General features: G+C 41.0%; 1 protein-coding gene across 1 annotated transcript in view; it reads left to right on the top strand.

Annotated features, from left to right (window-relative positions):
- Nucleotides 1-3,457: 3,457 nt before the first annotated feature.
- Nucleotides 3,458-12,395, top strand: part of ZFAT (zinc finger and AT-hook domain containing) — a 291,294-nt gene continuing 282,356 nt past the window's right edge. Inside the window, 1 exon segment of the mRNA XM_072603001.1 lies at nt 3,458-9,403. Coding sequence (XP_072459102.1) covers nt 9,385-9,403 — 19 coding nt within the window. The 5' untranslated portion in view covers nt 3,458-9,384.

Here is a 12,395-nt window from a genome sequence, read left to right on the forward strand (position 1 = left end):
TTAGGGGAGAAGAGGGGGATTGAGTCACAGTTTGACTCAATTCCTGTATAGCATGGTGGTCCCATAAAGTTTTAAGTCTAAAGCTGTCCCTGGGCTCAAGTTCTATCACTCTGGCTTCTTAGGAATTCCCTGCTGGGTTGGCAGCAACATCTGGTTTGGAATCCTGATTCCAAGGTAGCCATGACTAAAGCTTTTGAGTGGAGTGACTACCATTAACTGTGCCTTGAACTGAAAGAGACAAGTGGAACAGACCCAAACCCCAAACTCATTTCTTGAGAGCACAGCACCTAAAGCAGAAAAGGTAGGTAGCTCTTCAATTCAATTCAATAAATAATTATTTAGCACTTCTAGTGTGGGCACACTCACTTACAGAAACCTGCTGAGAAGGCACACGAATGAGGAAAGCTCATGTTCAGAGAAACTCATAATTTTGGAATTGTAAACTTTGGGTTCTTCTTTCTGTCTCAGGTCTTAGCTATAAAAAATTTCTTGATGAATGTAGCTTTTGTGTCAATAGATGCTACGACATCTAAACTGAATTGATCTATAGTATACTTGACTAATACCTCAAAAAGTATCATATTGTAGTCAAAATTAGTTGATCCCCTGAGAGACTTAATCTGATTCTTTGCTTCTAAACTGTTACTCTCTTTATCTAGACTTGCTCCTTGACAGCAAATGTAGTATCCATCACTTCTAGCTACAAACTTAGCTAATGCATTTCTATAATCTTTCTTTTTTTTCCCTCTGTTTTGTCTCATCTTTCTGAATTAAGATTCTGGAGCCTTTCCGTGAATAAATCCTCCTTACCTTATTAGTAAACAAAGTCTCATCTACAGTGAGGAAAATTACATTTGTCCCCAAATAATACTATGATTCTGGTATTCATATTTCTCCTGTATATAATAACTTAATCATATTCAAAACCCAGCAATTGCTGTCTCAGAACTGAGGCAGAAAGTAACTGTTTAAGTTAACTATTTCTTTTGGAACTCTGACCAGGCTTAACTCAGCAACAAACATTAAAGTGATAGTACAGTTACATCCTGATTAATGTAATTATGAATCCGTCTGAAGTGGTTACATTATTTGAATTCACACTTTCTATTCACATATTTCTATATTTCCATTGGGTTGTAATCAATCATTATATTTTCCATAATCATAACTTCAAAAAGTGTGAATCTGAATACACATCATCACTTTAAAGGATTTATTATTCACACTAATTGGGACATAGCTGTTGATGACATTTAGCGTGTGATGTGAATCTTTAGCCTTTGAAGTCATGACTGTGAGTCACTAATGGTGAACCCTCTTTGCAAATAGAATCTATTTCAAAATATATGTCAATCAGCAATCTTAGATGTCCCAGAGAGGAGGTGGGCCAGATGAAAGAGATTCAGATAGCTACCTACAACTGAACATCTGTTCAATGTCTGCCAAGTGGGAGATGGAAGCTGTCATAAAGTCAGAGAATTTTAGAAGTAGAAGCCATCTTTGCACTCTTTAGTGCCTATACACTTATGAGAGCAGCAGCAGGGTCCCATGGTAATATATCCCTCTAAATCCCAATATGAACCCTTACTTTCTTTCTGGTTTGTGTTTTCTTTGCACTTTCTTCAAATACCATATTCATTTCCACATTTGCAGCTTTGTGTGTGTTCTTCCCTACATTTTAGATAACTTCTACTCTTCTCTCTCCACTTACCTAAATTGTACCCATCATGGGAAGAGGAGAGTAGGTGTGGGAGGGTAGTGAGTATAAAAAAGTGGTCTTTGAAAGCTCAGCAGATAATTTTGCTGTCTTTTAAAGGTCTTATTGATGTTTTATTTTTATATGGCAAACAATTAAATTAAAATTAATCTCTTATAATATTCATTCTCTTATTAATTGTTAACCAGTCATAGTTGATTGCCACCCTCAAGAACACTCACTTTTCCGAGGGCATATAAACTGTGAGCTCACCAACATGATTCATCTTTGGTCTGAGAGAGACAGGAAAATGACCACACCCCTTTTATGAATAATATAGTAGCATTCTTAACAAAATGATTAATTGCTCAGAAACTGTGTCTCTCAAACTTTTAAAATGTTGCAGAGGGAAGAAAAAAATGCTATGCAGTGCCCATATGTGTTTGCTACTTGAATTGCAAACTCAATGTGGACCAACAGTGTGACCATAGAAGACAATGTGATATCAGATCAAATTAAGAAGCATTGTTCCCAAGACTAGAGAGGTGCCAGTCTCTCTGTACACTGACCTGGTCAGATCACATCTAAAGTAATATGTTTCATTTCCAGTACTGCATTCTGAAAAGGACATTTATAAGATGGAGAGCATAGAGAGGAAGATGACCAGGATGGTGAAGATTCATGTCATATGAGAATTAATCAAAGTACTTGAGCGTATTTAGCCTGGAGAAATGAAGATGCTGGGAAAGGAATGGGATAAGAGTTGTCTTCAAATATTTCAAAGGTTGTTGTATAATCAAATAATAATAATAGCTATCATTTATTTTGGTTTAACGTTTGCAAAGCACTTTACATATGTTAATCCAATGATCCTCACAACAACTCTGCAAAGTATTATTTTACAGATGAGAAAACTGAGGCTGAAAGAAGTCAAGTAACTTGCCCAGGCTCACAGTTAGTTGGTCTCTGAGGTAGGATATGATCTCAGGGCCTCCTAAATCCTACCTACCCTTTATTCACTCTGCCATCTAGTGGTGGAAATGGGGGGGAATTCTTATTAAGATATGATTAGTTGATTTCTGAGGTCTTTTCCAACTCTGTGGTTTTATATCCTCTTATTTCCTTCCATTTCTGAAACTTTGTCATTTTTATGTCATTGCAGAGTTTAAAATTTTACTTTCTGGTTTCCCTAGCTTCCTTTAAGTCTCAAAGTCCTACCTTCTACAAGAAGTCTTTCCTAGTCTTCCCTTAATCTTAATGCCTTCCTTCTGAGACTGATGAGACTGACTTCTGCCCAACAATGAGAGCCTTGCCTAAATCTAAACCTGCCCAGTAACAGGGGGTTCTACCTGTTAAAAAGACACACCTGCTTCCCTTTTCCTGCCTCTTCTTCCCTGTGGTTAAAAGTACCCAATGCACCTGCTTCCCTTTCCCTGTGTTAACTGCCCACACAGGAGCATACCTCACTCTTGGCTGAGTGCCCAAGACTTGTGTATAAAAGTAAGATCCTGTCTTTCTCCAATCTGCTAGTACCCCTAAAGATTGCCCCACAGCTTTTGTGTCAATAAAACCCTCTTGACTAGGATAATAGCTGCCTCTTAAATTCTTTCCAGATGACCCTATTTCTGAACCTCATCATCCTTTTCAAGACTATTCTCAATTTATCATATATATATATCATATGATATATATATCTATGTATATACATATATATCTATATCTATCTATCTATTTATCTATCTGTCTATCTCTCTATCTCTCTCTCTATCTATCTATCTATCATTTGCTAAATGAATTCCAAAGCTCTGGAGCATTGGACCCCTGCAAGGTTTGTGTGATATATTGCTTCCTCCCTATACCCTGGTTGCTTGCAGAAAAGGGTCTGTTTGGGGAAGCAGGTTTTGGGCTGTACATGCCAATAAGGCCTGTGTTGTTAGACATGGCAAGTGTGTTCATTTGTTTTATATCACTGCAATTCTTTGTTGCAAAAGAGTCTTCTATCTACTGGGGATGAGGCCCCAGGACTTCATTGGGAAAAAGAAGATAAAGCATAAGTTTGTTGTAACAGGAGTGTCTGTCTTCAACAAGAGGATGTATAAGTGACTTGGGCAGCTAGGTGGTGTAGTGGATAGAGCACCAGTGCAAGAGTCAGGAAGACCTGAATTCAAATCTCACCTCAAACACTTGACACTCACTAGCTGTGTGACCTTGGGCAAGTCACTTAACCCCAACTGCCTCATCCTGGGTCATCTCCAGTCACCCTGATGAATATCTGGTCACTGGATTCAGATGACTCAGGAGAAGTCAGACTGGTGACCTGCACAGCCCTCACTCAAAACAAAGTTAAGTGCAACTAATGTCATTATTTCTCTGATGGCTTGGTCTTCTTTGGCAAAGAAGGATGAACACACTTGACTGTTAGCATTGTTGTCCCACCCCCACCCAACAAACCCTCTCCGCGCATTAGACTGTTCATTCCCTGAGAACAGAAACTGTTTTTCCTCCTTTCTATTATTAGCAGTCTTGCACTTAGTAGGTACTTAATAAGTGCTTGTTGAACTTTGTCCAACTAAAGATGAAAAGTAGTGATCTTGAAAATCTCCTAAATGTCCTTCTTTTATTTTGAAAACTTTAAATTGCTTATAGTCACATTTGTGTCTTTTATTCTTTTGTCTTGCCAAGATCAACAAGTAGCATAATAAGAGTTAATATAGGGCTATTATCCATTTTCTTTAATTTTTCAGCTTTTAATGTGGTCATAGTAATATTCACAGTAATTGAGTTTTGAGACCATTTTAAACTTTCTTTTTTCTCCCAAAATTCACTTTGGCAACAACAGCCTGGAGAGGCAATCCATCTGTTAATCAATACGTAACATTTGAAATGCTGTTGCAGGAAAAACTTTGCACCAAGTCAATCTTGTCAGCTCTGGAGAACAATACTGACTTCCTGATGAAAATCAATTCAGAGCAATATGGTTACATTGCTAATGGATGAAAAAAAGGAAAAGCCAATTAACAGGTTTTTTTTTTTACTTGATTTATTCTGGATAAAAATTATTCTGACATAACACACCTAGGAAACAATCTGTATTGTGAATAAGATCAGGACCACATGTTGGGATCTTTTTGCCTAAAATTGTCTAACTGTACTTGGCAGCATTTTGAGATTCCAGAATTTTAAGCTTTTGAAGAGGTAATGAGTGTATGGAGGGTAAATCATTACTAGAAGCAAGAGACAAGAATTTCAAATGCGGTTAGAGTGTACTATTTTACATTTCATTTTCCTGGCAAAATTACTGGACAACACAAGTGACCCCTGATGGTAGAAACCATAAAGTGTTGCTGTACTGGTACAAGGTCAGTGGTAGCAGAAGAAACTGAAAAGACTCAGATCTCTGTTCATTAAAAGATACAAAATTTTCTAGATCTTTGAAAGTCATGAAAAACTTCATTTTCTAAAACAGGAAAGCTCATTTATTACTTCCTCTTCAAGCCTAATAGTGACAATTTGTACTTAGAATGAAACTTTATGATAATACAGTTCATTCAAGTTAACTGCTGTGAGACCTGAAAGGGATCTTGCAGGCCTCTTTAGTTTAACCTCCTTGTTTGCAAATGAGGAAACAGGCTTACTGATTTAGAGCTGTGAGGGGCCTCAGACTTTAAGAATATAGTTAGAGAATCCTAGATTTAGAGTTTCAGTCCAATTCCTTCATACTATAGATAAAGGACCGGAGGACCAGAGGTCAGCTGATTGGCCCAAGGTCATACAGGTATGAAGCGAAAGAGCCAGTCCTCTGATTCTAAATCCAGCATTCATTCCTGTATTCAGAACTTCTGGGAATGTTTCTTGTATTATTTTTTGCATTGTATTGTTCAGGTTTTTTGACTTGTTATATTCTTTTGAGAGACCTATAATACTATGTATTCTGTTTTCAAGATCAACATTGTGCTTGTATCATGTTTTCTTTAAACACTGTCACTTTTTTGTTTCTCTTCTTTCCAATTGTTCTTTCTTTCTGTGTTCCTAATTAGCATTCCTAATTAGCTATTTTCTCTTTTGACTCTTTGGTGAGATTTGCAACTACAGATCTAAGTTCTTCTATTCAGTCAATTGTTTTTTGTTATACAGGCCATGAATTCTGCTTTCACAATTCTTATTTCACTTTTAAATCATTAAGGAACATCCTTCTGTGGTTCTATGCTTTCTTGGGCATCTATAGGGTTCTCTGCCTCTTCAGGTCAGAAGTCAGAATAATTATAACATTATTTATCTACATTAAAATATACATGTAATTATATTCACCTCTAGATTGAAATATATTCATTTATATTGAAATCATGAGGTCAGAATAATTTTATCCAGAATAAAATGAATTTTAAAAACTGGTTACTTTTTTTGTTTTACAACATTTATTCATAGACATCTGGATTCACTTAGCTGATCTAGAGGTCACAGTTCCTTCTGTTATTAACATCTTCTCTGTTGGGGTTATCTGTTTAAGCTTGAGGTCTTTGAGTTTTCTTCCTGTTGAGTTCTTTGGTGACTTCAATCCCCATTCCTCTATCACTCATTTTCATGTAGACAAACCTCAAAGCCATTTCAAAGTCCTCCTAATAGGGGACAATTTATGTTTCATAGGCCTCACTTTCTGCACCAAGTGACTGGGAGGGCACAAGGGTAGGGCATTGAATAGAACTGGTCCCAGCTGGATGCTGACCTCTTTCCCTGAGGTGTACTAGAGTATCACCCAGACCAACACACTAGCCTCTTGCCTCCATTTCCTTTCTTCCTCAGTTGTTTCACTGAGCTCTGTAGATGCACAGGTTCTAACATGATGCTATCCTAGGCAGGGCAAACTTCTGCCTTTTAGTTTTCTGGGGCACTAGGAGTGGGAGGGTAGAATTGAGTTTTGTGTCAAGATCATGAATTAACTTGTGCAGCCTTGCCTTAGCACGGTGGGCACATGGTTCTGACTGAACTTGTTGTGGGCCAAGGATTAGCTTTCTCTGATGTTAGTTCGTGGATTACTATATTGCCAGAGTTCTTGATGTCCTAGACTGTAGAGGCAACTGAAATATATTTATCTTTTGCACATAATTCCTATTTCACAGAAGTTTGAGAGGTCAGTGAAGATTGGAGAAAACGTCTAGTCTTCCATTTTGTTAGTAATGTGTCCAGGAATTCCACCCAGTATTCTTTTCCACAGTGCTATTCTAACTCTATATCTGGTAAATTTCTTTCTGTCCTTTAAAGTCTTTTCAAATTCTACCTCCTTTGTGAAGCTTTCTCTTATCTCACTTGCTGGCCACAACCTTCCTCCCTTCCCACACCCCTGTTCCCCTTTATAAACCTAGGTCATATAACAATTAGAATATAATGTATGGATTATAATTATCTGTTCCATCTTATTCCCTTATTGGATTGTGATCTCCATGGGGGTAGAGCTGTTTATATCTTTTTCATAATCTCTAGCTTTATGGAATGCTAATGCAGAATAATATTGTATATAATTGTATATTATAGTACATAACATGTGACTCAAGCCTATTTGTTGGTAGAGAGAATGGGTAACACAGTGCTCCATGCCTGTATGAACAGGTGAGCAAGAAAGAACTGGGGAAAAGAGAGATCATAGTTTATCTGGCTTCTGGCATGGAGAGGGGATATAAGCAGTTCTATGCTCTCTTCAGGGAGAGGTTCCTGGAGTCAGGAAAGGACTGAGGAAAAAGGAAAGAAATCAACATGTAGAGGCACTAGATCCTTGAGCATGTCCTTATTCCCAGTTTACCTTAGAGAATTTCCCCTTGGATGAGATTAGGAACTCTTTGTCTCTTATGGTTGAACTAATTCATTCTGTGTATTGTCTGGTATATTCTCCTCTGTATAACTTTTCTGTTTTTATCAATTTGAATAAATGGCTGTAATTGCTACTTCTTATGTTGTGTTTGTTACTCACTATGTTTGTCTTTATGTAATTGGCATTTGGTGGTAAGGGAGTGAAGCCTTTGGATATATAGCTTGAGGCACTCTTTCCTGCAGGAACTAGTCAGGGTGAAGGACCAAGAACAAAACTTGAACCTAAAAAATTATCCCCTTTAGACTTGCATCATTTTTTATGGGGAAGATACATAGAATTCCAGTAACCTTTATTTGAGGAGAGCAGAGTAGTAAGCCTCATGGCTTCAATTTCCTGCTCTTCTACCAGGAACCAGTCTTGATTGGAGAAGGGTGAGTGGAAGAGTCTCTGGAGATATCTAGTCATATTTCCCTGTGAGTCACATCTAGACAAACCCATGTAGACAGATATGTCCTATGTGGGTAACATACACACACATAATAATACATACACACATTTGACAATAGCAATCCGTTTCCATCTTATTAAACTATAATCTCTTATGAGGACAGGAACCCTCTGTTATCTATTTCATAAATACTGTTAAGAACGTTAAAGATCATCTGCAGTCCTTTTCTCATTTTTACACATTTACCTGGCCCTATTAATTGATATCTGACTTGTTTGTCGCTGCACCTTATCTTTCCAATTGGTGAAATATCTCTGCATGCTTGCTGGCTGACTGAGACATAAACTGCATGATTTGTAGCTGGGACTTTGTGTGAGTGTGTGTGGTTCATCCTTCCTTCTGAGAGAGGACCATGACATCAGGGAGATGATGACATGACTTGTATAATGTGTGTGTGGTTCATCCTTCCTTCTGAGAGAGGACCATGACATCAGGGAGATGATGACATGACTTGCACTTGACTTTGCTTTCAGTGAGGGAGGGCTGTGCAGGTCACCAGCCTCACTTCTCCTCCAGAGCCATCTGGGTCCAGGGGCCAGATATAGATCGGGGATAACTGGAGATGACCAATCAGCTGGGACTTCAGAAATCCTCCATCCCTTGATCCAAGAGTTACAGAAAACCAGGAAAAACGATATGGGAAGTTTGGTCTAGGAAGAAACACTAGACTTGGGTTCTCTCTGGCAATTGGACAGTAAATGCTACCTTCTTATTGGGTGTGTGACTATGGAAATGTAATTTAAAAGAGCCACAGGGAACTCCTTGAAGAACTTTAGAGGACTACATTAACGTGAATCATCTTTATTTGATTTGGGGGAAAAAAACGTGTCTTTAAAAGTTTGGCGCCTGGAGAAAACAGCTCGCTTCCCTTGGAAACTTATTTTAGTCATTCAAAAAGCACTGGAGGCCAATGGACAAGGAGACGGATAATCTTTAGGCTGGGTGCGGAAGGAAAGAGGACTCCCGATGCCGAACCTGCAGCTCCTAAAGACTCCATAGAAGCCGGTTAAGGGGCTTAGGAAAACCCGGATTAGTGGAACTCGAGGAGGCTGGAGAGACTCCGGCGAAGCAGAAGCAGGAACTGCGCTCAGGCATGCGCACTGGTCTGGTCTCCAGCCGGAAATACTCCTGGGACTTGCCCGCCCCCCCCAAGCTTAAACCGAGCGGACGCTCGGGACGCCAGCGTCAACGTCCCAAAGGGAGGAGGGCGAAGACTCCATCCGCCATGTTGGATACCGCAGATTCGCCATAACCTCGCCGGCTCTTTTAAAAAAAAAAATAAAATTAGAAAACAAGTCGCCAGCGGAGAGTCCAGCCTTCCCAGTCTGCACGGAAGGGACCTGACGCTATTTTTTTTTCCTCCGAAGGGGCGTTGCCATGGAGACGCAGGCAGCCGGTAAGGCGGATTGGGAACGGGAAGGGGAAAGATGTGAGTGGGGGTGGGGCTCCCGGGGATCCGTTTGGAATGTAGCGTTGGGAAGAAGTGTAGAGGCCGTCGCGGCGGCGGAGGGATTCCTCGTCGCGCGCCGCCCGAGAGGATGGGGCGGGGGCTGGGAGAGGACCCGCGAATGTAGTGCCGTCAGGGAGTGAGGCATCAGTCAGGGCGGATCACGCCGTCTTACTTAAGAAAGTAGTGCATACGGCTGACCACGGGCGCGTGGGGGTGGGGGGAGGAAGAGGCTGGATTTCCATGGAAACGGGGTGGGTCGCTCTTGCGATGTGGGGCGACACGTGCTTTCCTTGGGCCTGTTAGACTGGGCCAGGGACCTTCTGGGTGGCGGTGAGAGCATCGGGGGCAAACCCCGGGGAAGCTGGCCAGGTAGGGGGCCGTGGGGGCGGCTTCCAGAGGCTCCAACGTCAACTGAAATCTGTGCCGGGTTTTTTTTTTTTTTTTGAGTGGAAGAAGTAAATTATTTAATGAGAATTCAAGCGAAGAAAATAAAAATAAAACACATTGAAACCAGAATTATTATTATTTGTTTTTTGCTTCTGTTAATTTACGTGGACGCCTGTGTTTTTAAGGGCTACATTTCTGGGTAACAGTAACAAGTTGCAGTGGTTACTTTGTATGTTGCCCTATTGTGTTACTTTATTTCCATAAAGTTTTACTCTGTATGTTGGAGTCGAGGGTCCCTGAGTTCAAATTCCACCATGGATGTTAATGAGATGTGTCCCTGGGCAAGCCATTTCAACTCCATCTACCTCAGTTTTAGATGAAAAATGCGGATAGTCATACTAGTATCTTGCTCCCAGAACAGTTATGGGAAAAAAAATTCACAGCGCATTTACAAAGGGATTTTTTTCCTTACCAAGGTAGTATGATGTAGAGGGCAAGTATTATCGTTCCCATTTTACAGGTGAGGAAACAGAGGCTCTGGGGAAGTGACTCCCGACTCCAGGCTCACCAATTTCCCTGCTACTCTGTATCTAGCGACTGGCTCCTTCTCTCCCATGACATATTATTTCATTAAACATTTACTGAATGGAGTTTAAATTCAGCCACTGGATGAGAAACGTCATTGAGCTTTCGTGACCTTCAGTTTCATTCTCTGTAAAAAGAAAGGCCTGCCCTGGTTCCCTTTTATACCACCACTAGTGCCTTCCCTTTGAGATGACGGTCCTTATGCACAGTATGGATAAAGGTGTTCTGCATGTTACATGATCCTGTGAGAATGTGAGCTCCCTGTGGGCAGGGACCTTGTTTTTGCCTTTCTTCGTGTCCCTGGTTCCATTCTGTGATGCCATTTGGGTTTTTCTTGGCAAAGATGCTGAAATGGTTCATCCATTCCTCTTCGCAGTCATTTTACATGTGAGGAAATTGAAGCAAGAAGGGTTAAGTGACTTGACCAGGATCACAGAGCTACTAAGTGTCTGAGGCCAGATTTGAACTCAGGAAGATGAGTTCTTCTGATTCCAAGTTAAGTGTTCAAGGGCAGCTAGATGGTGCAGTGGATAGAGCATTAGTGCAGGAGTCAGGAGGACCTGAATTCAAATCTTACCTCAAACACTTGACACTCACTAGCTGTGTGACCTTGGGCAAGTCACTTAACCCCACTTGCCTCATCCTGGGTCATCTCCAGTCATCCTGATGAATATCTGGTCCCCGGATTCAGAGGGCTCAGGAAAGTGAGGCTGGTGACCTGTACAGCCCTCCCTCACTCAAAACAAAGTTAAGTGCAACTCATGTCATCGTTTGTCTGATGGCGTGGTCTTCTTCAGCAATAAAGGATGAACACACACACACATATACACGCACACGCGCACACATCCCTGGTGAGTCACACAGTGCCTGGAGTATAGTAAGAACTTAACTCCTTCTTTACTGATTGACCAGTCAGAAGTGCTTTCTAACTCAAACTTGTTTTGTTGCTAAGAATGGCCATCTCAATGGGAAGCCCCAACCCAAGCTGTTGGCACTGGTGGCTGGAGGATTTAGAGGTGACAAAGATATCATAGTTTGCATTTAAGGTTCACAAAGTGCATTTACAAGTAAAGCACCTCACAGTTGGTGCTGTAATAGCAGGTGCCATTTTACAGATAGGGAAACTGAGGCAAATGGCGATCACATTAAGTGACTTGCCCAGATTCATACTGCTGGTCAGTGTCTGAAGCTAGATTTGAACTCAAGTCTTCCTGATTCCAGGTCCAGTGTTCTACACACTGTGTCACCTGGCTGCCTCCCTGTGATTCTTGCCCCCCTCACCTTGGAGTTGTGGAGGTGATGGGATATAAACCCAAGTTAAGACCTTTGTTCCTTGGACCAGGAGGGATTTGGTCCCATTTGGCTGAAGGGCCCAAGAAAGCCTGGCCTGGAGGGGCTCCTTGGATTTTCCTTACTTGATTTAGCATTCACTTGAGGTCCTAGTCGCTCAACCAAGATTGTGGATTGTCTGGACTACGGGCCACTCCCATCAGGATCCTCCCTGGGTTTGATCTACATTCCAGGCTGACCTCCCCTATCTATACCATCCCTGGGACCTCAGACTGCTTGGGGACACCAGGATTCTTCCCTCAGTCTTTTTTCTGTATTCAAGTTCCATCTCGCCTTCATGAAGATGCTCAGGTTTAATCTAGCTCAGACTCTGTCTAGCTGAGAGTCTATCTGGCCCACTTGTTAATACAAGTAATACAAATGCTTAGGCTCCTTAAGAGTCAACCCAGTATGGCAAATCTTTAATAAGCTTTGTTTTTCTTTGACTTCAAGAAGGCTTGTGTCAGATTTATTCGAGCAGGACCCAGGGTGTTGGTATTTTGGGGTCACCACATCACCCCCAGACCTCAACAGAACCTGAAGACCTGAGTTCAAAGCACATTAACTAGGTGTGACTTTGGACTTTGCTTCACTATAACTCAGTTTTCTCATCAGCTGACCAAACAAAATAATACTT

Source organism: Notamacropus eugenii, chromosome 4 (assembly GCF_028372415.1).
Source record: "Notamacropus eugenii isolate mMacEug1 chromosome 4, mMacEug1.pri_v2, whole genome shotgun sequence".
Taxonomy (NCBI): Eukaryota; Metazoa; Chordata; class Mammalia; order Diprotodontia; family Macropodidae; genus Notamacropus; species Notamacropus eugenii.